Source organism: Varroa destructor, unplaced genomic scaffold (assembly GCF_002443255.2).
Source record: "Varroa destructor unplaced genomic scaffold, Vdes_3.0 BEIS01000005.1, whole genome shotgun sequence".
Lineage (NCBI taxonomy): Eukaryota > Metazoa > Arthropoda > Arachnida > Mesostigmata > Varroidae > Varroa > Varroa destructor.
In genome coordinates this window covers 11,589,165-11,616,892 of record NW_019211458.1, presented here as the reverse complement: position 1 = coordinate 11,616,892, position 27,728 = coordinate 11,589,165, and the positions used below count along the sequence as shown (strand labels likewise).

The following is a 27,728-nucleotide window of genomic DNA, read 5'->3' as shown; positions in this document are numbered from 1 at the left end:
TTTTGTTCGCGTCAACAAACGAGTCTATTATCTATGATAGAACCTAACTTCAACTTAATCTCTACAGCAGGGTCGCAACCTGAACTAAAATGCAGACCATTACGGGAAAATATTACTAGAAAATTTTACTACGACAGCAAACGAAACTAGTTCCGAGAAAAGAGTTGCTCAACACTTGATAAGAATGATGACAAATTTAAAATTTTTTCATGAAACAATTTCGAAGACTAATTGCAATTATATCATACATGCTTCGCCTTGCACTATGTATATTATATGATTAATAGACGTCTACGTCCGCGGCCGTCAAGTGAACTGACGTGGAAGATATGGTGGCAAAGGCAATCGTGTTAGCACAGCCGTACTCGCCAGGTGGACATTACGGAGGCTCGCCCGCTACAGAAGGTGGCGCCACCTGAACTCCTCGCGTAAGCATAGAAATAAACTGAAGCTTATTGATTATAAAAAAATTGCTATTTCAGTTTTTGATCTGTCTACTTTTCACTATCGCTAACCAACTCTCAGTCTATTGATTCATCTAGGATAAAATGCGATCAAAAGCATTTTGCGCTCGTTAGTTTCTACGGAAACGTTGCACACCCACAGTTTTATATATATGCATTTCTACGCACAGTTAAGTGCCTATGTAGTTTCTGCCGCCGCTGTATTTAGTTCTAACACAAAATTCATTTATTAGAGCTGAAAAAGTTCCCGCTCATTAAACTAAACTACATCTAAATAAACACGATCAAATAAGTGTACGCATCGTATTCTGATCAATGATCGGTGAGTTCGATAATTGACGGTTAATATGTATGTACTCTCTAATGTTATACGTACGGCTTTCTGAGTATCATACGCAGATTGGCGTCCGGGGCGAGCTGCATCAGTAGCACGAGGCATTCCTGGAGCTCGCACTCCGCCTGATTGCGCTCTTCAGAGGTCGGTAACCAGGGGTGGGTTGTGTCGTCCTCGCGAAATCGGTAGAACAGATACTTGTCTTCGAACTGACGCTCTCCGGTCACTAAAAACGTCGTTGCGCGAAACAGACACACACGAACAAACGTAAGCGAGAAACTCACTGATGATTGTTTATTGAGTTCTAGCTCAAATCAACGTACACCTTGTGCAGTGTTTTGGCTAAGTGTTACCACTTCAATGGCACCAAGTCATTAGTGCTGCCCTTAATTAATACTGCATATGTAAAAAGACACAGCTATTTAAGTTGCCTGTAATTCAGTTTCGTTAGCCATGACAGGGATCTTTGAGGATGCATGTCAGATAAAGCCGCATTCTGACAACCAGTTCTCTCCAAACACAATTAAATAGCAATATGAGCAGATAAAGTACATGGCGTTCGATGTTATGGTAAGAGCCTCTGGAAACAGGAAGGTGATCATTCTATTTAGCTATTAATTAAACAATAGATCATGAGCGTAGTGTGTGGGAATATAAGACGCCAATGACTACGAAGACTGACAGGAACTCAGTACATTAAACAAGCCATGCCACATCTTCGTTGATCGGATCCAAGCAACCCAAAGGACGGTCAGGCAACACCGACCCAACTCTGGCTTATTTGAAACAGTCGCTATTTCTGCTGAATGAGTCTTATTGACTTGTCAAGAAGATAAAGACATCATGGCAAGTCGAAGAGACAAAAGTTAGGTAACTCTTCAGGGAAATCTACTAGCGTAATGGAAAGGTTATAGGATCTTAATGCCGGATCTGGAGGGGGGGCGGAGGGTATATATATCGAAAGAAAAGAAAAACAATATGTTTGTATGCTTGGTTTTTTATGATTTGCCATTTGCTGAGATATATTAGCACGAAGTCTCTTCTACGTAGATGTACAGGAAGGCTTAGCCCGAAAATTAAAACCTAGTGGGATGTGCTTAACATTCAATTTAACACTCATCGTTTTAAACATTGAGCGAATACGCTAGTGATTCAAAGCGATAAATTTTACTTGAGACACAAAAAAACGTAAGTTCTCGTTTAGTTTTGTAATTGCTTGGTTAAGGAGTAACGACAGAAGATTATATTACAACTCTACGCCTGGGGACTGGGGAATCTAACCACGTGGCTCACGCTATAGCGAATTTGGCTAATAGGGTTTTAATGTCTAGTAAACTGCCACTGAATATATCTCTTGGAGCCTTAAGATAATTGTCTTGTTTACGTAATTGTTCAAAAACGGAGAGGACATAGAATTTTTGAGCTAAGTCGTAAAATACGAAGAATGCTTTAATGCTTTTGTAAAAATTGGTTTATAACTAATAAAATATCAATAGACCTGGGTAGTTTTTGTGATACGGGTCAGTTTTCACTGTACACAAAATTCTCAGAATGAAAAAAGCGTTCGATACCTGTATTCCCCAGCTTGTATCCACCCCCTTCATTTGAAGACGATATCGGAGCTTAGCCTTCGAATCGTTTGCCTGTTTAGAGAAGAGGCCGTGCGCGTCACGTCTAACTGCCTACACATCCAGTGCCTTTTTTTACAACCTTCGTAACAGCAATAATAAACGAACCTGGTCGCACATATGTCGGTGTTCGGACGGCGTGCTTATAAACTTCGCTTAGCTGTTCGGTAAGCTCGTCGCTTACGCCCACTCCCAGTCCGGCCTAGTAAGCGTGTGACCGGCGCCACACTAGATGCCCAGTTCGACATGCCCAATGAAGCACGCTCCAAAAGAGCGGAGATATGCGACCTTTTCCCACGTAAAGTTGCGTAGCTACTAACAGCATGTCGCATAGCTAGCCGGACGGGCTGTACAGCAGAAGCTTCATTGGAGAATGGCAAGCGAAGCTGACTCACCGGCATTGCCGTTTCTAGCATAATCGCGGCCGAAATTAGCATGTTCAGAGATTGCGGAACTAGATAATGCGACTTGATTTTGTCTTCAAGCTTCTTTCTTTTGAAGAACCGTACTAACGACAAAACATTGTGTGCTTGATTAGTTTTAGGGAGAACGTGGGCATGTTCATTCGTCCGTCATCTAATACTTTCTGCCTGTTGATGATCGGAATCGTCAATTATGGCTGGTTAAAGTTTCATGAACCGCGCAATTATAACACAAGAGAATGCTACATGCCGATTGCAGTCATTGATAGCAATAGCCTATACATATATGTACATTTGATGCTGAGGGTAGTGATGTAGCCTGTTGTATAAGCTAGTTACTATTTATGTAGGTATATCTGATATCCTTTGGCTTCGTTCTCACACTGTCAACTATGCTAGGTACGGTGCTGTCCTATTTTCGTAATGTAGTTTTCTGAAACCGCCTTTTAAAGGGCGCCAACCTCTGTTTGAGGATCAAGAAGAAAGTCACGTTGAACCTGTTTCGTTCTGTTGAAGTCGACGTGGCCGGCGACATGTTGTGGAATATTCATAGAAATCTGCAACAATTTCGCGTTGCATTCAACCTTACAACGGGACTGCTGCATCTCCAACAGCTGGACCGCGTTTACTGCCCAAATGCATGACTACTACAGTTGCCACAGAATTGCGCGCGCTTATCTCTGGCTAGCTTATACTTGCTTATCTAACTTATATATAACTTGACTTGGTTTTATCTTTTTCTTGGCCTTATTTTACGAATATGAAAAGGTTCGCAGATTCGGTGGGCGTCCATTGTTTGCGAACCGCACGGCAGTGCCCAGTAACTTCCTGCTTCTACGCGAAGGTACTGCCGATACAATACATGCGTCCGTTATGCTTTGTGGAGTTGTATATGCATTTATCCTTTTTTTGTTTCATAAAGAATTGGGTTTGTAGCACAAATCGCCTCCGCAGTGATACGAAGCGTACGATGTCACGTGACATAGTGTAAGGCAATATGAATTGGTTGTATACTTACAATAATCCGCAAAGGTTTATAGACAGATAATATGAATATAATAGTCTTCACGCACGGTTCTCACCATGGTTGATGCATCCTTCTTCTAGAAGAACCTGCCACATTCCTGCAGCCTGAGCTCGTGATGAGAGTCGCACATGTGTAGATCCCATCTGAAATCGTAGCTCTTAGCAAAATTGCAACTACATTTACCTAATAAATGAGCTGTGATAATTACAAGTAGGTATAATCTATTACTATAATCGATTAGGTAGCTATAGTTTTTCATACTAATTATATTTGACTCGTGTGATTGCAATAGCTTACGTGCAATAGCCAGTCGACCATTTCGGTGCCGACCATACACCTTCGGAACGCTCGATTCTGATTCACTCGACAATCCCTTAATAATTGTGGCGCCTGGAACAGTAGTACAGTTCGAAGCACCCACGAGGCTCGTGTAACAATAACCGGCTGAACGTTTCACGTGCAGACGAAAACAGAAGGACAAGGAAAACGTTGTTCCTTCGTCAAGCCCAATTGCGGGTTGGGGGGGGGGGGGGGGGGTAAGTTTTAACGGGTACAGACGATACAAAGTTGATGTGCATAATGCTTAAAGCTAGTGTGGGGTTTCTATTGAACAATAAGGTGCGGTACCCCACGATTACGTACGTGTTGCTGTTGCGGTGTCTGCTGAATTTGTTGAGACTGAAGCTGCTGAGATTGCTGCAGGTGTTGTTGCATTATTTGCTGAGCATTATTTAGTTGTTGTGTTTGTCGCTCCTGCTGCTGTCGTGCCACGGGTTGAAGTTGTTGTTGTTGTTGTTGTTGTTGCTGGCTTTGTTGTGGCGGGCCCTTTCCGTTGGGATGGTAGAAAGATGTCGCTGCGGGGGTGCTGCCACTTGTCACCACCTGGGAGTGTTGTGGGTTAGCCTGCTGAAGTTCTCCAGATCCCGTGTCCTGCGCCTGTTGTTGACCTAAAGTCGGCTGTTGCGCGCCGACATTGCTGTTTAATTGAAACTGTTCGCCCGGAAGCCGAACCGAATTCGTCGACGCGCGACGAAAGGGCTCTGTAAAATGCACGAGTAACATATAGGAGAAAAGCGTTGGTAAAAAATAACAGATAATCTAATAAATAAATCTAACAGATCATACGTAGCTCTGTTTGAGATAGAAATAGCGAGCAGTTGAAGAACCACTGTTTGTTTTCACAATAATTAGTTCTACCTGAAGCTTTCAGAAATGATCAGCGACCTTAGATATTTTAGGTAGCAGTACTTCATAGCCGTATTATAATCCACCATTAGAAAAAACCAAATCTAAGGACGTGCTCAGACTATGGTTTTGTGGTTTATAGCTAAAATTCTTACCCACAGTACGTGTGTTCCTCCCAAAACCGTTGACCTGTGGGATCCTTCTTCTATATGGTGTCCATATTGCTAAGCACCTTCTGCCACTATCTTTGTTTTGTCAAACATCTGCCTACCCGTTTTAAGCTATTGTAGACAGACTTGGTTGTCTCTAGACGCGGTTCGAAACTAGCGCTTTTATAAAGTGCCCCTGGTACTTTTTAGGTATTATAGCTCTAGTGGATCTTACTCTAATGCGACTTAATGCGAGTATGCATAGGAATGGAGGTAAACCCAGTCTAAGGCAGGATTAGCGTAGAACATGGTTCCTAAAAGCTGTAAACGCAAGTGGCAGTAAACTGTTGTTTGCATAATATCTATGTATCTCTGTAGTATTTGTTTTGCATGTAGATAGAATTTACCTAGAACTTGTAACGCGTCCGGTGGATGAACCAGTGAATGCCCATATGTTTAGACTATGGGTTTGACGGTTATTGATATAACGTCGATAGTTCTTCGTCTATCGTCGATAGTCGATAGGAATAAAATGAAGGTCGATATCAAGTAAGGACATGATTAGAACTATTTGAAATCAGTGCCTAAATAGAGCGAAACACAACAATAAACAAAGTATAGTTTACTGCTATTTTATTACGGTGAAAGTGAAATGCCTTAAGGTAATTTGGACTTAATGAATAAATATAAAAAACGGAGAAAGTGGACTAGAGTACGCAATCCCGCAAGGTGTTCAAAACGGCTGAGCTAATCTTAGGCCAACATGACTACGAATTTTTAAATTTTAAGCACGGAAAACTCTTACTGCGTGACATGTGCAATAGGAATAATATCTTATTGATTTGTCCGTATGAAAAATCTAAATTCACTTTCACAGAATTCTTTTATAGCATTTACGTTAACGAAAGTTGAAGCGACAACTCCTCGATTTCGTCAGCCTCTTGGCTTAAGAGTCAGAGAAATCTATATGTAGCTAATGTAATCTCTTACACGCGACCGTTTCTGATTTGGACTTGAGCTGAAATCAGCATTACAAGAAAATTTCAAGGCTAACCAACTATAATTTCCTATACTAGGTTTCCTCCGATTGCTTTCCCCTTTTATGGCAAGTACGACAAACGTGCGGAAACTTCTAATGAGACTAATAATAACGCTTCATTAAAACTTCGTAAAATATAATAATAATAATATTATGTATACACAATAATAACATAATATATATACTAATGTAACGCCCGCGTAAATATAATTTATGCGGGCACAAACCACCGGCGATTTTAGTAACTCCATTGATTGCGTTTATTGAAATCTATTCGATCAATAAAAAGGTGGCATAGTTGTCTATCGTAAGGAATAGTTCTCCAGTACAGCAGCCTTCCATGCATCTTGGTACCGCAGCGATCGAATTTGCCGATCTCCGGTGTATATATATATTTTTTTTTCTTTAATTCGAACGTGCTATGGGTGCAGTATTGTAGATAAAGAACCTACCTGGCTGGTTAGAGCTGTTTATATAATCGGGTTGAAGACTGCCCAGACCAGAAAGGGGCGGCCTGGCAGACTGATTCATTAGTAGCTGTGTCGTTTGTCTCGGATGGCCTGGGTGCCCTTGATGGCTAGCAAGGCCCTGCCCGATGTGGTGCTGGGTGATGCCCCTTAGCGTGCTAAGGGGTGACACAATATCCTCCATCAGGTGACCATTTCGCTGAAAATTGAGCAAGCAGAACAATCGACCAGTTATTAAGGAATAATTAAATTTTAGCAGCGGTTTATGATAGGCCAAAGACAAAATCTAATGAGTCTAAAAAATCGACCTTTAACACAACGAACATAATGCTATTATTATGCATATGTGATCATGGTCCTTTTCATCTATTTGCGGCCGGATATATTCAAAACTTTGTTGCCAAACTCTATCTCGCTTTTCCTATAAGTTATTCACTGTCCGCAATCAATTAATTCTTTTCTGTAGTATTAAGTTGACTTGCCTATGGAAAAAACGTCTAAATGTTTTTTTTTGTTGTTTTCTGAATAACAATTTGCCATGATAATAACTGTTGCGTAGGTAGTTATAAACAGATAATCGTTGTGTGGTATCGCAGCAGAGATATCGTTGTCCTGTCATAGGTTAGATACCTCATTGGCCTTAAAATTGTTGAGCAGCTAGCAGACTCTTGTCATAAGTAAGTATCCTTATATTCTCACATATAGCAAGTACAATCGTACAATCTAAGCGGGCTGATAAGCGCTGATGCTTTTTCTGTGGGCCGGCATATAACGGTAAGCCTATATAAATCGACACATGCTACGCCCCTTTTAAATGTGTATTCGCTATAGTTTTAGAAATATTGCCACCTTGCCGCCCATGTCATGTCGTTGCCACAGCGCACTGATAACTAATCGAAATTTCAACTAATAATAACTCTAGCCGTATCTACCTTGATAGCCCGCTGGTGATAAGCCGTAATTACATTAATCTCTAGCTGGTCAGCTGATAAAATTTTTACACGCTTTTACGGGCCATGTTTAACTAGGCATGTGACTAAATGAATTAGAATGCAGTGATACAAAACAATCTACTATATTTTTTCATTTCATTTAAAAATATTTCCGCTTTAGTATGCCAGTAGTAGTGTTACCAGGGGGAATTGTATGGCTGCTCATTTGTTCTTCCAGCATATGCTGACACCGACGTCTTTTTCTAATTGGTTTTCTGTGATATCTTTACGAATAAACATTAACAAATTTACTAAGCGTTTCGCTTTATACGTAGGCTACTACTTGTTCATTCTGTAAAATAGGAATCATTTATTCAACATTTATTTTTGGCCAGCTTTTAGGTGGAGATTATTACGCTGCGTAGTACTACATCAAGCTCTTTCGTTGTGTATCTTTACGGTTTTAACCTGTGATGTGAACACCGACTTACGACAAAAGGGCCGTTACAACAAGTAGGACGTATATTTTTTGAAACTTCCACAGTGAGTTATTTTTTTTTCAGAAACAAAGGAAAAATCGCTCCCTAAAACAACAGAAATAGATTTGTAAGAACGAGGCATCCATGAACTCAGAGCCGATCAACTGGACAAACCCTTTGTTCAGTCGGCAGTCCGGTTTAGATCTTCTTAATAAGTATTATCAAGCAAGAATGATAAATAAATAACTAGAGTAAAGAACATAAGCCATGATAGTCATTGAACGAAAGGTAAATGCCACTCAGCGATGCAGCATTAACCAAGTACGATTCAGATAGAGGTAATAACGACTGTTTCACGATAAGCGGAGTCCAGTTGCCGAGATCGTGTAACAGGCATGCATGTAAATGTGTGTATACATCTTAAATTCTACTTCGAACCTATATGACACATTGAAATTTTGAATGTCTGTTTAATGGATTGTTTCGGTGCTGATTGCGCCAAGACAGATAGACGGCCATAAAAGGTTACCCCAGGCTACACTTATCCGCATTGGAGCTACCCCACCTGCTCATGGTGACACTGATCAAAAAATAATAGGCGTATCGTAAACAAAGCCGTAGCCATAACAACTATATGAAGCCAATACGTGTAGCGCAGCGAAAATCATGAGCCGATACAACGACTTTTTTCCTCCGACATTATAGTCAACCCCATGAACTACTACAACAAGTGGCAATTTTAAGCTGAAATTTTGATACCCCGCAGTGTGAACACAAATATTAATAAGTTTATTTAGTTCAACTTCAAACTTTGCTATTTAGGTAATCTGTCCAGAAATATTACATTTATATAGTGTGTGCATATGTATGTACATAGATAAAGATACACACGCAACTTCATAATTAGATTTTAGAAGAACGCGTCGATCAGTCTCGACCTGCTTCCCGCAGTCATCTGCACGAAAAACCATTACGTGTCCCTTCTTTTCTAGTATTATATTATGAACATTTCCAGATTGTTAGGTTAAACGCAATCGGCTTATTTTTACCGCCGTAAACTTTGATCATCGAAAGCCTTAATTACTTAGAGTAAACAAATGTATTTCAACTGGATAATGGCAAAATACGGGTGCCCAATACAAGACGCCGTCTTCTACTGCGATTTATGTGTTCCCGCGAAGAACACTCAACGGATATATATGCAACCATGACTATATGCATATAATGGTAGGATATTTATCGCTTTTCTAAAGCTGAACGATAATGCGCAATGGCATTAGTCGCGGTTCGTTGAATTTACAGTATTTTACTTTCTTTTCCTACGCTAGTGCTAGGCTCGTACGCGGCCTTTCCTGTAGTTTAGAACGACACCGTCATTTTCTTCTAGGCAATAGAGTGTTTCTTCTTTTGTTTTTGCTGTTGATCGTATGATTGCTTATTTTGTGAGTTGCGTCCTTACAAAAGTGCGCTGCTACTTTTATTACATTTTTTTTCTTCAAAAAAGCTTATTTCCCGGGTCACGGATGCTGTCCTGTAGAACAGGAAGAGATGACGCCACAAACAGGCGGAAGCATGCTCCGACTAACTGTCGTTTCCTTTTAGAACTCATCCAGATTTTGTTAAGTTTTCGGAGGTGGGAAATAGTTACACGGTTGACAGGGCAGTACTAATGAATATTGGTCAAGGACTTTCGAACTAGTCTATAACTTCATACACAATAACTCTATCCTTACTATGGATTCGCTTATGAACTTAGCTTCTGGCTAACGCATAAAGCCATTACAATAATAGTATAACTGGGGCTGGAGTTGTTACAGTGACCAGCTGTGCATGTGTCTTCCAGTACAAACTTGTCATTTTATTAGAAATCAAGTTAGTTACCATTGATCAAATCGTTTCTTTAGAAAAAGACTTCTATTTTTTTTTAACCAGAATTTCACTCTGGTTGATTAAACGCCCTGTGGCTCACGCTGCGTTATCATATAACTATCAACTACCGGTTAACATAAAATGACAAATAGCGTAATGATTACCCGTTACTCTTACGCGGTACTTGCTGCTGATAGGAAAAAAACAAAGGGCAAGAATATTCTGCCATTTGCTAGTATTTCCGTATCCGTTATTCGTTAGCATCAGTAGTAAGAAGGCGTGATGCGGTTACCTCCGCGGATTTTATTATCTAACAGACATAGTCCAAGTATGTATGATAATGTATAGGTACATTCAGTGTATACATGGAGAACAATTTTTGAACAGTTTCGTATTTTAGGAGTTGGAGAGCCTTTATTTTACAATATAATGGCGAATTTAAGTACGCAACATTTTTTTAACTTAACGCCATTTCTATACGTCTATAATAGGACATGTTTATGTTAGAAATGAAATAGCTACAATGATGACTACTGTAGTTACTTATATATAAAACGTATGCTTTTAATATTATTGTGGTTTCTTCGTTTAATTACGCTTATCGTGTAAGTATATGAATATACTCCTATTACGGTCAAGTCCTCTTCTTATCGCAATAATTTACATATCTCCTAGTACTTTAAGAGATGTCATATTAGGATTCCAGATGTTGTGTTCCACCCGGTAGATATAAGTATAAAAATTGGATAAGAGCGATCAACCCGGTCCTATAGGACTTATAAATTTTTTATCTGGGGATTGGTGTCTAATAGCATCAAGTCCTATTAATAGAAGGATTATAATAAACCTATTGGATGCACAACGAATCGTCCTTTGCTGCTTATTCATTGCTTCACCAATACCGTGTCTGAGCCGCTTAGAAACGCTGCGCGACTACCCACTCAATATCACACAGACGCACACGCGCACACATAAAGACCTTCCTCTCCCCTGCGTATTCGGCTTGTATCGTAACAACGCTGCTTATTAAGTAACGACATGTCTGGCCGCTCTAGAAAAAAATACACTTTGCCAATAGGCCATCAAAAAGAATGAAAAAATTAAGAGGAAATCAGTATTCGCCTTTCGAAATCAGCATTTTGATACGTTCCCCTAACAAGGCGCAGCATTAACTGGGAGATGCTACATTGCAGTCAATACGTTACCTGCGTATTTGCCGGACCACACATCCTTTCTAAATGTCCTACTTTAAAGAAAGGGAGGGAGAGAAAAAAGTACCCTCCTCATCGAATCATACCTAAACACTTGTTTCGCATGTCGTTAAATTTAGCTTGGCTTTTTGAAACTAATTTCAATGCAGAACATGCAATTTAGGGTGGACCTTGGTCTATTTCTTCCCTAGGATCGCTTCGGAACTCTTCAAAGAGGTGAAGTTGTTAATTTATTGTTTCCGATAAAAATGAATTCTGATTTCAAGTTCAAGTAGGTTTCGAACTAGATCAGCATCGCAGCAAACCGGTTGTCTACTTAGATCAGGGTACAGTTCGATTTGTTGATTAAGATGATTTTACTCTAGCTTCTAGAACTACACACTAGAGAAGTATAACGGACGGTGCTACTCAAGGGTTATGTATTTACCATCTGAAATAAACAACAACGTTCTCAAAAGAGATTCGATAAGCTAAAGCGTTAGTGCAGACAAAGAATGCTGTTTTTTTCTCAAATCCCTTTTGAACCGCGGTCGTTATGACGTATTAATTACACTATATGTTACTACTTTTGCCTTTGTTTCCATGTCAGCCATTTGTAATAAATGAGGTCCTGACTAAACACTGTACACGAATGCACTGCAACCTAAGCCTCGTTCAGTCCTTTTATAAGGTGCAGGCATTCAACTTAAACTGTGTCCGTTTGTTAGCACGGCAAGCAGTGGCTAAGTTTTTCGATAAATCTATTATATTCGACGATGCTTTCACTGAATAATTAGAAGTTTTCTATTGTTTACATCGAAATAACTTTTTTTTTCCTTTTTTATAACCTTGCGCAGAAATGCAATATGCTAATAAACGTCGTATGCACGACGATGCAAGATATTGGAATCTATGGCCTTCGGCGAAATAAAAAGGTTACGTATGCAACGATTTTTGCGCCTTCTGAAGCTAGTACTTCGAAGGGGTGTCTTGGCTTCTACGCAGAACAGTAAAAGCACGATATGGCACCAAGATCCGTGTGATTTAGCAAAAAAATTGCTTTCGTCCAACGTTGAAAAATGTATTCACACGAACAGTAGAATCACGTGTGGCGCTGATTGTCGGAAAGGTGGTTTGATCGTAAACAAAAGCAGACAACTGAATGTAAACAGAAAATATATTGTCGAAAATCATGCCTGCAGATACTCAACTCCGCTTGGAGGTGGTAGCAGTGTCTATAGAAAATTTCAGAACACTAGAATACCTTAGAGAGTTTAAATAAATATCCCTATCTGGCCGGTTCTACCCGCTTGAATGCGGTCGAAAGAATCGGGTCTTTCCCCGGCACAAACTAAACTGCATTTGAAGTTGCAGGCTATTTTCTGAACTAAGAGAAAGGTTTCGCTTTAAGTTGTTAAGTTTACTTTAATTTCAGTGAAACAAAAAAAAAATTAGTAAACATTACGCAGTTCCACACTGTGATGCTACAAAGAGGGTTACTTCCAGTGTGGTTTTCCAAAAGGGAAACACAAAATAAGTTCCCCATAGCACATTATAACGAAATCTCGGTGTGATTCCCTAAAAAGTAACCATGATAAGTGTCTCATTCAGAGATATTTAATTCAAAACATCTCCATCAAGTGACCACTCGTCGTCCGAAAATACGGACCAGTCGTGCAGTTATCACAACATGACTGGTTTACGGTTATATTGTTGTCAGCTTTTTTATTTAGTTGTCCTAGCAAAAACTATTCTCGTCCGCCGTAAGCACCTCTGCTTAGAACTGATATCATGATAATTTTTCATTTGCATGCTTAGTATCATCTGATATGCGTATTTCTTCGTCTTCGTGTGACCACCATGCCCTATCAATCGGACGTGGGCAGGACAAGTACAATGAGCTGTCGTCTTAGACGTTCTTCGTCGCCAGTTAAAGAGAGAGAGAGAGAGAGAGAGAGAGAGAAAGAGAGAATTAGTCAGCGAAAATTCAACTCGGGCCTCTGAATAAGCCGATACGCGTTGTACCCGACAAGCACGAAAGTTATGGGATAAGACTCGGACCGGCCAAAGATCGGCCAAATACCGATAATGGAAAAGCAAAAAGGAAGGCCGAAAACGAAAAGTTACTGCGTGCTCTTCATGTACTGGCTAAAAAGCCGCATATACATATCTGCGTACGGCGCGGCTCCGTTGCTTAGTGAAGAACGTCCAATGACGACTATGAAGCGTTAGCTTGAGTTCTGTTTTCGTCCAGCAGCGAAAACGTCGACGGAGAAGATGTTATGGGCATATGCATCGGTACCAAACAGTGTAATGCGATACGTTGCCTACCCTTTGTATATACCATACAATCGTATATATCGTTGAAGATTGTCTTAATGAATTTAAACGGATAGAGACATCACACAGACACACCCTACTGTATACGACAGTTCTGTGGGTAAGCAGCGAACGTATTAAATAAAGTTCTTTCTATATTCCACTATATTTTTTTCCAATTCGCAATTTGTTCATTTAAATATTATTTGATAATTCTGTAATTGGTAAGGACAGACGTCAAATATTTGTTTTACAGATCAGTTGCTTGTGAAAAGTCCTAATTAATAGGCCCGTATTATCTTAGTAGAAATCCTATAGTAACGTATCGTTTAGTCAGGATGCTATTAAATTATAGCTATCATCTTTATCCAGATGACAGATGTTGACATTGTATGGAGTGTCCGCCTCGAAAACTACTCGCACGCCATTGGGCAGCGTAACTTTAAACAGATTCGGTTTGGTAAGTGGGTAATTTTCCCGCTAATTGATTTTGGTTGTTTAATGTTGCTAAAAGCGGCAATACAAGAACACAGCCGCTCTGACGATTGGGTTCGTCGCTAGCTTCCAAAATAGAGGGCCGGTTTGTTGCAGTCGTGTTCAATCGAAGGAGATATAAAAATTGCGCTCGAAGTGGCGTTCCGCGCCTCTCTCGTCAGAATATCGTGTGTTTGTTCTGGATAATATTGTCTTCTCGAATTTTAACTTGGTTTCCTAATGTATCAGGTTATTGGCTTTGTCCTATCTCGTACTGCGATTCTAGAAGCAACCCTTTCGACTATATGACACTCAGAGACGTAAACACGACACTCAAACGCTTTTTTCACACTCTCTGTGTCGACTATCAGCAGACAAGATAATTCCTGTTAAATCTTCTTCTTCTTTATCGGCTCCTGGGGATAGGAATATTGCTTTGACGGAGACTATGATGCAAAGCGAACGCAGAGAGCGTGGCCTTATTGTAAGTACATGCTAGTAACGATTGTGGAGCTACTTGCCACTATATTCCGTGTCCCCTGAATCTTCATAAAAAGAATCCTACAGCATCCGCGTCACGTTGTTACGTGTTGATGATTACCACGTGCTACTTCAAACCATTACGCTTTCTAGGGCAGAAACATATTGCTAGCTAGCGTATTGCATTCCAATCTAACATGGGAAGAAAGGAAGAACTGATCAATAAAATAGCGCATTTAACATAAGAATCAAATAAAGCCCAATATTCGATGCATCTATAATAGTTGTTCGAAAAACACGACTGCTAAAGCCCAAGGCGGATTTTTAAGAAAAAACCCCAAAGTAAAGTGAATTGCTGTGGCGACATATTTACAGATTTAATCATCCTCGTTGCGTGTAGGATGTTTTCGATATCCATTAGTTCGGAATGTGTAGACTTACCTAAGTCTGGGCTAGACTTAGACGGTCCCTTAAGTCAATATTCGAGGTGCTTCCTGCAATATTCCTGGGTATTTGTAGGTTATATAAAGGTGAACGATCCACAAAAAGGCACAAATCAAAATCTAGACAATGGTTATTATTACTCCTAACGGCCCTGAACCATACACTCAAATCATCTCTGATAACTTTATAGTCTTGGTTTTCCTTTGATCTAAACTTAGGACCATTTTTTCCATTATCTGTTCTGTTTCTTTCTTTCTTGATACCTCACGTCGACGAGCAGAAAAATGGAAATTTTAGTAAATGAAACGTAGCCAGATCACAACTACTGGACAGATGAATACATTTGAAGTCTGCTGACCCTACGCTCTTCTTACATACACTCTGCGAGTCTATGCATGCTCCATTAGTTCTTTTAATATCTACTGAAGTAACGTTCATGATTTCGTACAAAAGGGTCAGTTCGCAGCGCTCATATTCAGAATTTTTCGTTTCAATGACGTTGTCCATGAAGGCAGATACAGTGGTAGCGAAGGTTACTAGAATAACCAAGATTCGTTGAAACCTGAATGGCACGTGGTCACTAGGAAACGTACGTACGCTGAGCGATATTTCGCCGCCACTGACCGATACCATGACAACAAAGCGAAATCTCTAAGGGAACGATTCGTTCGATTTTGCTATAGCGACGCTATTGTGCAGTAGAAGAGACACGCAGGAATTACCAGTAACGATAGTAGAAAGAATCTATGGGGCGTCCCTGTTTTTTTTTTGACTATAATTATATACTAGTACGACTGTTATAGTGAGCAAATGATAAACAAAGTTAGTGATTTTCTTTCGTAAGGTAGCTCCGTTCACAGCTTGTGTTTGCACTGCCAATATTACTACTTATATATATTAGTTCGAAAGATCTTTACCAATGATTACCGAGACGAAGGGATGTGTCGACAGATAACAATTGAATAGTTAGAGATAGAGGGTAGTTGACATACGTGCATTGCCAAACTACTGATAGCAAAGTAACTGTATTATGGTTATATAACGAATTCAATTTGTTCTGTGTGTATAAAGTCATCATACGGTTTGTTTTTTTTTGTTGCTTACGTTAGCCTGTTAAAACAACAGGTTCAAAAACATTGCCCACGAATGATTTCGGCTACCAATTTTTTTCCCGAGCTTCCGATTTAGAATGTACATATATATATATATATATATATGTCGTTCGAATAACCTAGCTGAATTTAAAAACCTATTCGCGTAATTTAATTTGTGCTTTCTCTAAGCGGTTCACGCTGCTTCCAATGACGTGGCATCTTTAGTTGGCTTTCAGTTATCCTCTTATACGTACAGGGTATTTTTGCTATTGCTTTAAAAACAAGATGTGCAAGTCCCTCTGCACTTATCTATCTGCGACTTATTCAACAGCCCCAAAAAATGACGCGCACATCTTTTAGTTTAACAATAATCGGCCTACTTGTTATTAACAGTTGCTGTGGCAACGCACGTGTGTCAACTACCCTCTATCTAATAAAAATAGCGATTGATTTAGCTGAAATTACGTTTTGGTGTCGACCAGTTGGGCTGGACTAGAGTTAAAGGAATAAAGTAGAACAATGATGATACGGCAATATATAGACGTAAGAAGGAAAATTACGTCTAAGCTGATATCGTGGCGTTAATGTCTGCTGACGTCCGGGACGCTGGTATCCGGGTCGGACCAATACAATAGATCAACGGATAGACACTGTCCTAGAAGCTATCAATTCCAGGTCATGGTATTAGATATGTAGTAAAAAAGAAAAACGAATTACTATATTTGCTTCTTAGTAAGGGATTTTTCTCTCTATTAGATTCATTATTGGTTTCTCCATTGCTGTGCTAGATCTTGTGTGTCAGGTATTCCGAAGTTTTAGAACAGTGTTTTCAAGTAGAAAAATATTCTCTAAGAAAACAGCCCGTATTCTCATGTTCGCGGTGTACTAGTGGCGCGTTTTAGAGAGGAACGTCTACGTCATGTCTATTCCTGTGGCCGACTCGGGATTCTACTAACAGGGCAAAGTGCGTGCGTCAAATCGATGAATTGTCGAACATCAAGTTACTAGTTCCAGCAAGTTCTTTCAAATCGTCTCCATCACCTTGGTTTTGCCCCGCTGAAAACTGTTCTACATGTTTAGTGAGAAAAAGTTCTACCCCTTGTCGGCACGTCCTCGCGAGTTTAAGGTAACAACTATTATACTTTTTTTTTTTAATTTTAATAGATGGGGTGTACATGAGCCCGAAAGATTTGGCACACTATGGTTCAGGTTGGCCACTGGCGTTGGGTGTATAAGTTTTTCGAGCTTTTTCAATTACTTTTACTACCGAGTTCAGTTTTCCTTGAGAACAGATCACTGGTGTTTCGTAGATGAAATCACATACCGCATACACGTAGCCAAGGCTAAGCCAATAACTTTGTATAATTCCACCCCACGATAGCGAGGTGCATAGGAAGCAAGTTACAGCTTAAAGTAAATATAACGCTAGATAATCGTCTCAGTGCTAGTAACTAAATGTTTGCAGAAACTTTGTTCAAATAACAACAGACAAATTAATAAAAAAAGGAGTGTTTTTTTGTTATCCTCGCTAGTTATTAGGAGGCTTAGTGTAAATGATAGACAAAGCTGACGTTACCAGTCTAAAGACAAATGTGCAACTTTACTTGGCTTTCTGCCGTTTCTAAAGGGTGCAGACCAGATAACAACGATTCGTTCAACAGGGGAGACCTCAAAATTCCGACTATGTTTACAGACTTTTCCATGTCTATTTATATTCATTGGAGATGTTTGATAAACAATGATATTTCACATTAGAAAAATTCGGAACATTGACTTCTATTCGATAAGATATGCAGTACCGTAAGTTAAGCTGATTCTCGAAATTTTGTAATTTCTTCAAACATGAGTGTCTATTTAGTTAGACGGAAATGACAAAATATCTCATCTGCTAGAGGCTCTGCAACGTTCAGAGCTTTGGATATATTTATATAGTGTTTTAAAAATATCCCCTCCAGCTTTTACTTTGTAACACGGATTCACTGTTCCATACAGATCGGACTTAATCGTTACCTCACACAGCTGCCTGCTTTTTTTTGTTCACCTAACAACTGGGAAGTTGTAAACTCACGGTGCCAAAGCAGTCGGGGCATTTCTCTAGAATGTTACCGAAAAGCATGGTTTCGACCAGAGGGCAGGCTCCCGAAACCTCGCGTGCTCCTTAGAGTGAAAAATAATACGCGGTATAGATTTGAAATAATCCTTGTCTGCTGTCCGAGCAAACTATGCTCGATCAGTTGATTGATGCTCAAAGCAACCAATACCGCCGCATATGAGTACGTTATTTCTTCTATTCAGTGTTCATTTAATTTTAATGAAGGCATTTTAATTAAATGTGGACCTTCACCCATAGCAACAACGGTCGCAGCCTGTCTGATGGGTTCTGACCGCAGGTAATAGATAGTGAGTAAAAGGCGATGCTGGCAATAACCAAACCCACTGAGCGTATAGATAGCACCTACAGTAGAATTAAACTCCGTTTTTCTACAGCACAATCTCTATCTTGCACGTAATAAGAAGATCAAGTAAAGGACGTTACTCGTCGATCCCAAACGACTAGCAACAATAAGATTGGCAGATAGGGAGACAAGGGAAGATTTTAGCCGGTATAGACTTAATTCTGAAAGTTGTGTAGCCCACAATTAGTATGACGATGAGTAGCTTAAAAATATAGTATTAGGTTCTCAAGTTTTGATTGACGTAATATACGGTTCCCGGTAAAGACTGAAAAGCACGCGTCGTTTAAAAGAACAAACATGCCTCAAAGCGTACTTTCAGCAGAACAAACAAACGAGCTCTTTGTAGATTAAAATTACTATTTCTATGATTCAGCCTAACAGCCACAGAATGGACGAGTCAGTCTGGAACGATATAAATAAAGTGGAATCGATCCGTCGCATAAAATTTCGACATGTCTGAACATACATAGTAAGCTCAATGAGAGTACAGATCCATTTCTCCCGGTAGCGAACGGTGAGTACCGGTTAGTTCTATTTGGGAATTCTAACCGTGTTCCCCCTTTGACATATATTGCCTGAGGCGTCGGTGTTTCCATTTCGAGCTTTCAATCTACTAGGTCCTTACATACGGTTCATATTTGGGGCCTACTACCTAAATCGTGCATGGAACGAAATCCCATATACCGCAAAGAGGGATTTGACAGTTAGATGTATATTACATTATGGATTACATCCGCCGCCTGCCGATTGTATATTTGCCCTTTCCTATGCGGGAACAAACTCATAATGTTGGGAAACAGGCGTCTTTGCAACGGCGTTACTTCACCGCAATATTGGCCACCGCTTGACGTGCCTAGACTTTGTTCAACACAGGCTCACTGTGAAACTATTATCGCGAATACATTCGGCACATGGCGCCCGAATTTAAAATAAAGCGAAACGTTTTGTTGGTACGAATAGCACTCCACAGTTACCCGTCACGTCGGCAATCAAATTTCGTCGGAGTGCCCGCGAAAACGACGCCTAAGACGAAGATTTAATATGCCGCGATAAAAGACGTTATTGACGTCCAGCTAAACCACTGTCCTCTAAGATAATACTTCAAAGATTCACATGTTAATGGCGGTCTATTATTCCATCACGAGCACTACGCGAGTTATAAAGATGCGACCCCACTAATCAGTGTTAAAAGCTGCGTCGAGAAAAAATTCTCGTTCAGCAGTCGTTATCAACGAGTACTGCAGTTTGATTGGATACAGCTCGCGGTTCTCAGCAGCCAAGGTGATTAAAGAGAGGATGTTCATTGAAATGCTAGAAGATTCCGTTACTATTATCTTACTGAACTTATTAGTTTCGAAAGATGGACCAGAGTATGCTTTTAAGAATGCACGCATCACGTTGTCGGGTTTTTGTCATCAAGTTTTCATCGCAGTTTGTGTCTACTATTCACACTTATCAGCTCAGATACACAGGGAAAGAAAGGGTCTGTGTGGATGCAATTTTCTATTTTAGTTCAAACATTTTACACCATTCGTAGATCGTTAACTGCGTAGAGAAGTTGTATGGTTACTGCAATCCTTCAACTATAGCTTTCGAAGGATTTATTTGTTGCTGGGTGTTCCGATGACAGAGCTGAGGGCGTTACAGAATCTCGAGCTAGAGTAGCAGAAAACATATGGACTCACTCCGTCCGTCAGAGGCCGTGGCGGTCGTCGGGGTTATATCTCTGCCTGCTTTGTTCCTTAAGGTTTTCTCTAGTTACCTAGATGTAGCTCGTTTGTAAAGGTGATTTATCTTCCCACTCGAATCAACGAGCCCTACAGTGTACCTACCAGTTTGAGTAAATATGCAAATATCAGTCGCCCTACTTCAGCTGATCCGCACCCGGCACAGCTGTCGATTCTGCGACAGCTGGTGAAGTTGAAGTCCAAATTTTACTAGATACAAACTTTGAGGTAAAAATTCGACCAGCCGAACCTTTTGCCAATGAGGGACCAAAGCAATTTCTTTTCGCCTTCGAAAATCTGGCCGGCGTAGAAGATAAGATAGCACAGAATAGTATGCATAATATATGTCGCAGCATACACCCGAGCTGTCCATTATAGTTTCTCAGCTTTACGCACAAAAAGACGCTAAAAATTTAATATATAAATAAGCATAAGTTCAATATATATTTTGAGCAAAAATAGTCAGTAGTAATTAACACAATTGTGTTAACGAAAAATTTCATTCATCCAATTACGTATCGTTCGCGTATCATCCATGCGCTGAGTTACGTAATACGGTCTGATGTGCAAGCATCGTCAATACAATCAGTCATAGGTCTTTATTCGTTGGACGTCAAAAAACCCATTGAAAGCGAGTCAAAAAACTAAGTTCATTAGGTAGCTCTGCCCAAGAAATTAATTCTAGGAAATCTACTATTTTTCGTTCTACGAACACAGCCAAACTGTGATCCGGTAACTGTTCCAAGAGAAAACAAGCGTAGGCTCACGTATTTTCGGCGGTACGTATTTGGCCTAATAGAATGATTCCTAATTCTTTTGATTGTCTTATAGGGTGTTTTAGATTAAGTGGTGCTGCACGCTGAATATCTGACACTTATGTTGTCGTATACAAAATGAGCATCGTAAAGGTTATGAGGACAGGGCTTCAAGTAACTATTTTCCCCCTTAGCGATATTTAAACACATCTAAGTAATTCTACCTTGGAAAAAGGTCCACGAATTTGCACGTTTGAACTTTTGCCATTCTGAGAACAGCGGGCCAAACAGACGAAGTGCAATTGGCGGACTAAACGTTCTTGTCTGTGTTTTTATTTGCATACTCCTTACTTGTCCAAGGGCAAAAACCTCACATTAGTACTTCCTAGAGAGGGTTTATTTTCACATACTCCGGATTCAAGCATATTTAGCAAATTTTTGTTCGCCATATGTGTATGGCCATTCAGTTAGAGCAGAGAGAAAAACGTACAACTTGTCATATTTTTACTTAATATTATCGAAAGTTAAAATCGTCATTTGTGTGTAACCTTAAACTAACCGGCGTAACGTTAACTATCGGACAGAAGATGATTTAGTTTAAAATATTCAAAAAAAAAAAGACAATTTATCTTAAAGACGGTCATATGCACGTTGGCTAAGGCGGGGAGGTTAGGTAAGGAAATTATTCGAAGAACTTGATGAATCGGAGTCGGGTGCACTCGGTTAACCGGTTGAATGTATATTAATAAATAGAATGCGTTCCTGCAATGTCTTTCATCAATTTGGTGTAGCGCATCCGTATCTGGGACAGCGTTCAGGTAAGACGCGGCCAATTGACGGAAACGTTCAACTGAGATCGATCCATTAACTGGAATTGTGATGGCTCCGTTGATCTCTCGGGGCCGAACTTCACTTCCAAATTGGCTTAACTTTGTTCACCTTTAAATTTTACATAACAAAGCACGTTTGTTTCTGTAAGCATGATTCAGTCTATTTAATGCGTAGCTAGCTACCATTTCGCCGCCCAAATCGGGCGATACAGATTCAACGCACTCCTTCCATCGTATCACAGATTCAGGGGTTCGATATTTAACTGAACTGCATTGTTATCTGGGCGAATAAACGGTCGTGACGGCCCCCAGCTTCGATGAGCCTTTTTCATTTCCATCTAAGTTCTAGATAACAGAAGCCAAATCGGGATCTGCAAGTACACGAGAAATTATTGCTTGTACATTTCCTGAAACACAGACTTTTTATTCCGCGTCATATAATTTGAGTATTTATTTACGACTCATTAGATACTGGAACATTACAATGGTTATTTTTGTCTCGTTGTCGATAAAAGGAAGGTTTCATTTTTTTTGAAGCGGATGATAGCTATTTAGTCGACTTCGGTGTCGAATCAGATATGTAGAAAGTGCCGGGGGAAGCAGCCGGAAGAAAGCGACAGTTTTTTTCCGGCTCTACCTTTAGTTTATTGTATAGAAAGAGTATTACATAAGCGGATATGGTCAGGCTCAGATGACGATGGGATCTTTTTCTACCTGAGCAATGGCATCAAGTTTACCTTAGTCCATTACTTGGTCCGGCGGCATAAGATCTGGCTATACGGCAGCAGTTATGGGGCTTGGTGGCTGTCGTATTTCCTATTTGTGTGTTTTGATGTCAATAGAAATAACCGTTGTCGAGAAACAAGTGTTTCTTGTCTTAGCGGTAGCAGTGGCCACAGAGAAGACGCCCCCAAGGAGAGCAGTGGCCATGTCTGGCGTCGGATTTCGGCGGGTGGATGGAGACCCACCGAACGGCGAAGAGAGATCTCTTTTTTACACTCGATTATTGATGTTGTCGAGATTGTGCCAATCTCAGTGGGGGAGATAATACGCCGGAGGGGATGGTATTATCTTGCGGTGGAAATGTATCGCGCATTATCTTCGACGGCGTACCAATATAGTTCAGCTGGAACTGAATAGCATAACATGTACTAAAATCAGTGTTAGAATTAATAAGTGGTTAAATTCTAGGTACAATAGTGATTCTGATAATAGGCGCTTGGCAGCTCGGTTTGTATAGAAATACACAACGATGAAGTCCGGTTGTGGTTGCTCATTCGTATACTACTTGAGCTGCAATACTGATGAGCTTGAGGTTTCATAAGCGGCAAAGAAAACGTATTGAACTTGCGGAAGCGTGCCGGGCTCTTAAGCGACTACACAACGAAGGTCAGCGTGCTATATTATTTGATATTTAGGCGAATCCCTTTATATTTTTCCTTAGGTTCAATTCCTTTTTTGACTAATTTATCCAGATTCTTGGGTATTTCTCGCTTTAACTGAAAATGCATTTCCCGGTCGTTCGGACTGCTCCTTTAGAAAGGCTTGGACATGAAAATTACGAAATTAGCAGGCCAGCAATTGAACGGAATAATCCGAGATATTCATGTGTGCATTAAACATGTGCACAGGATAAAGAATATATCGTAGTTTGAAATAGCCGCGTATCAAATAAAAAGGGATAGTTAGAAATTAAAAGTGAACATTATCTAGCTATTATTATATATGAATTATTCTCTATATAAGCTCTCTTAAAATATAAACTCTCTCAATCTATCGAATTCGCTTATGTTTAGCACATCTAAAATACACGCGACTTAACAGGACCGGTTCTGTAATTTGACGTCCTGTTAAAAATAACATGAAACTTACGGCGCGCATCTACTTACGCTGCCCTGTATCACTTATCGATACCAGTCACAACCATTAAAATGTTTTCCCGTCTGCCTATATGGGTATGTATATAGATTTGTATATAAAAAAATACATGGACGCACCCAGAGTTGAACACTTACAGGGACATCATTTATATGATAACTAATTCAGACTCCTGCCGTTGACGTCGTTGCGAACACAAAATTATCTATCCAACACTGTGAGTGTATAATACTATCACGTAACGTATACAATCGTCTAGGATAGATGTAGGGATTCGTTAAGCATATTAGACGTATAATATAGTACCCTATATTATTCAGACGTAGATATTCGCTCCATGGCCTGACGGCAGGTTAATTGGTGGAAAAACCTTTCATGCTGGTCCACTTCGATATTAACCTTCAGACGTAATAGTCGTTCTAAGAAACGTTGGTAGCAGACCCACTCGTCCAGCTGCTACCAATGGGGTCCAGCTCGCTATGGCTGTAGCCGCTACTGAAGGCTCGCCATCAGATACTCATTCCTGTTAAACGCTACTATGCGTCATGAGCTTTCCCATGGGAGAAAACGCACACGAAGTCCTGGCAAAGTCCTTAGCAGCGGTAGTTGCTGCCGAATAATATTTAGCTGGCCATATGCAAATGCTACCCTTTCAAATTACGCTGTTTTCTCCATATGCACTCATATGCATATAGTACGCCTATTTGTTAAACAGCGTCTCGGTGAGAGATTACAGGACAAGGAAGCTGAAACGACGTGTTGAAAGAGGAATTTTAGACAAGTATTCGCACATGATTGTCTGCCTATGTCGACATAATAATATATAGTAGATAGATAAACATATATAACTTTCCTTCCGTCAGGAAGCGACTGACGTAACGTAAGAAACGTAAGAAAAACGTCAGTTAGCCGTATTTAATACTGTCGTCATGATTACGCTGGCATTCATCAATACCAGGCGAAGATGGCGATCCCCTTTTAGGTGTGGTGCTAATGGTAATAATAATAAGGATAATAACAGAATTAGAGACAGTATTCGGTATATTGTAGTAAAATGTGCTTGTTTCCAGATCTGGATTTCTATCATCCTTCTTCAATCATCATTCTTCATCAAAGTGTAAGCGACACAGGAAAGAGGCTTAGAGAAATAAACATTGGATTGTATGTTGGAAGAGTGAATGCTATGAAATGAAAATTATCACCAGATAATGATTTGTCTCAAGCTACAAGTAGTAGGCCCGTATTATGTTAGGTAGTCCACTTCACCATAGTTGTTGGTTCCTGTTTTTTTCGATTTCGAAACCATAATCTCAGTGATCTGTACCCGCTCTATGCTAAAATCCGGATTAATGTGACATATCTTATCCATTACGCAGCCGTAAATAAAATGCTTCGGAGACAGCAAGGAAAATTTGCTCTTTACTCATTTGTGCCTACTAACGTTAATGGCCAGTATGTCTGTCAAATTTTATCAACCATCCGCCTAGGAAAGATCATGGAAGATTCAAATGTTTATCGGGATGATAGATGCAAGTTAAAGATAACACGCGCTTGTGTACACGTAGTCCTTTGTTGGCGATACGACAGTTGAATTAGGCCTTTTGTTGGATAACGTTGTGTGTGGTGAACGACAACTTCCATTTGGTTGTGCGTTTGAACCCGCCAGAAAACCTAACCTGTGCCGCCGTTTCTACGGCTACTGCCACTCTTCGAACATTCACCTACGAAAAAACATGCAAAGCCCATCAAATTAAGCATTTACTGCGAACGCCCTCAGTGACTCGTGTCTAACCTATCAGTTATCGAATAAAGGTTATAGTAGCTCAAGTATCGATGAGGACCTCGGATAAATGTGATTAAGACAACGAAAAAAAAGATAAAATCGCCGGTATATTAAAGCGATATTATAGAACAGGCAATAATAATAAATTCACTTTAATTAATCAAATCCGTAAAGACTGTACTTTCGTTTGGTACAGACGCATCACCATCGCCCTTCGTCGTCAATCGGGATACAGTTAGTCTTCATTCAGCTTCCAGCCCGCTAAAAATCGCCTCTTCACCGATTGATGCTGTTCTTCTTCTGTTGGTTACTCACAAGCTATAACGACAATGTATGACTATATGGCTGTCTTTGTGCTCATACTCTCACTAGTAAGCAAGGATGGTTTCGTCACACCGTGAAAGGGTTGCGGTCGCCGGCAGATACGACCAAGAGTTGCATTGGGCGGCATCGTACAGACATATGCTACGTTGTGTAGACGGTGCCATAGACATGCAATGAAAATGGTAAATTTCGTATAGGGAGACATTTTGCTTTCATAGCCAGTAGACGAGACATTATATCACTAACTTGATCAAGTAATATAATTAAAGATTTTACTCAAATTGTCCATTTCAATAGGCGTCTGCTGGACTTTTTTTTGGATTTCTTATGTGGATGTAGCTTGTTCAAATGTAAAGAAAACCGTCCAACTGGTACCACCGACATCAATAACAAACTTGCCTTTGCCAAAGTTTAGATTTTAAGATCAACTAGAAAATAATATTTAGGGAGAGTCAGTGCTCTCCTACGAATTCACGTTCACTAAAAAAATGCCCTAGCATTTTAAAACGCTAATTTCTGTTAAAAATCGACGAGTAGGCTTCAAGGAGATGATTTCAGGATGAGAAAAACATAAAATAAGGTAGTGCAAAAATCTTCGCTGATTTAGTAGGCCGCAGTTGATTCGCGTTGTAGGCCATTATACTCGAAAAGAGACGACCTCTAAATAAGACACTTTTCAAAAGTTAGAATTTAATGCACGGATCTGTTTGAGTGATTCCATACACCTCAGTTGCATAAGTCAATGTCAGGACATTGTACAAGTATGGTGCGTATTATATGCGAATATGATGACGCTGATCGCTACCATGGCAGCTATTAGGCTACCAGAGCAACTATTCAAAAATAATCATCGACGATACCAAAAGCTTTTTGCGTGTCTATCGAAAAAAAAAAGCCTTTTTTTTGAGGGGACACAAGAGGCGCCTATCTTACCATGGAGAGGTAAGGCAACCTGACGTATTCTGTGTGGTCAAGTAGTCAACCCCCTACTTGCAGAACGACAGTCTAAGGATAAAGCGGCAACAAAACACATGTCAACTTACTGGGAAGCTAGTTATAGGTAGGCATAACTTGAGAAATTATTGAAACGAAAAATATCGTGTCAGCCGCACTTTCAACATGGCGGAAACCCCGTAGACCCAAACAACGGGCGGTATGTTTACAATTAAACTGTTTTTTCCGCAACTCGGCACACACACACACAAATGGAAACGGGTGAGCTGATCAAAAATCAATACAACCAAACAATAAAGTTATTAACTGGTTTTCTGGCAGTTCTAACCTAGTAGAAAATAAGTAGAGTCAGGTGTCAGACAAACTAGACATTTTTTGTTACACGTGATTGCAGCAGGAAGAGTTTGTAATAAATGAACCAAGTGAGAACGCGCCCGTGCATACGATGCGCTTGATCGATGCGGTGGCATAATGTGGCGTAAACAAACGAATCAGGGCAATCTTTTTTATCGTGAATAAAATAGAAAAAAAAAATTGAAAGAGCATAGCATATTGCGAGCGCTTTCCAGCCGGTGACATTTCTCATCACGAAACTGAGTTCGTTCGACAATGTTACCAAACAGATTCAGACATTATATTCAATACCTTTGAAAGTATTCAATTCGAAGTAAGAGTAATACCATCTTCAATACTGTAACATGCACTACTTGATTTGAAGATATGCAGAGCAACTGGGAATACGCACACGCTGCGTGAAGCTATCAAATACTAATACTGCGAAGATCTATCTGTTCATGATCCCAAAGTCATGTGTCCGCGTTTCTCGCAACAACGCGTTGTAGAAGTACTGTTTTTCCGAAGTAACGTTCCGAAGCTCTGAATCCGTCGCTACTGCTATACGTATTATGTCTGGCTGCAAATCAAAGGACATCACAGTACTCAAAAGGTGCTCAGAACAGGACTAGTACCAAAACACAGATACTAATATTTCGTGTCACAGGAGCATTGAAAGATAAGCGGGAGCA

At 40.1% G+C, this 27,728-nt stretch overlaps 1 protein-coding gene and 1 long non-coding RNA gene across 14 annotated transcripts in view; one reads left to right on the top strand and one right to left on the bottom strand.

The window, feature by feature from the left end:
• The window catches only part of Epac (Exchange protein directly activated by cAMP), a 207,958-nt gene that overhangs the window by 64,932 nt on the left and 115,298 nt on the right, over positions 1–27,728 (bottom strand). For all 13 annotated transcript variants that reach the window (XM_086991409.1, XM_086991410.1, XM_086991408.1 and 10 more), the window contains 5 exons: positions 6,701–6,914; positions 4,518–4,915; positions 4,173–4,319; positions 3,931–4,018; positions 841–1,024 (listed from right to left, as the gene is read on the bottom strand). In XM_086991409.1, coding sequence (XP_086847535.1) covers positions 841–1,024; positions 3,931–4,018; positions 4,173–4,319; positions 4,518–4,915; positions 6,701–6,914 — 1,031 coding nt within the window. The remainder of the gene's footprint in view (positions 1–840; positions 1,025–3,930; positions 4,019–4,172; positions 4,320–4,517; positions 4,916–6,700; positions 6,915–27,728) is intronic.
• On the top strand, positions 938–25,989 carry LOC147755274 (uncharacterized). The gene is made up of 3 exons (XR_015329307.1): positions 938–1,065; positions 24,713–24,759; positions 25,622–25,989. It is a non-coding gene; the product is annotated as an uncharacterized LOC147755274 (long non-coding RNA).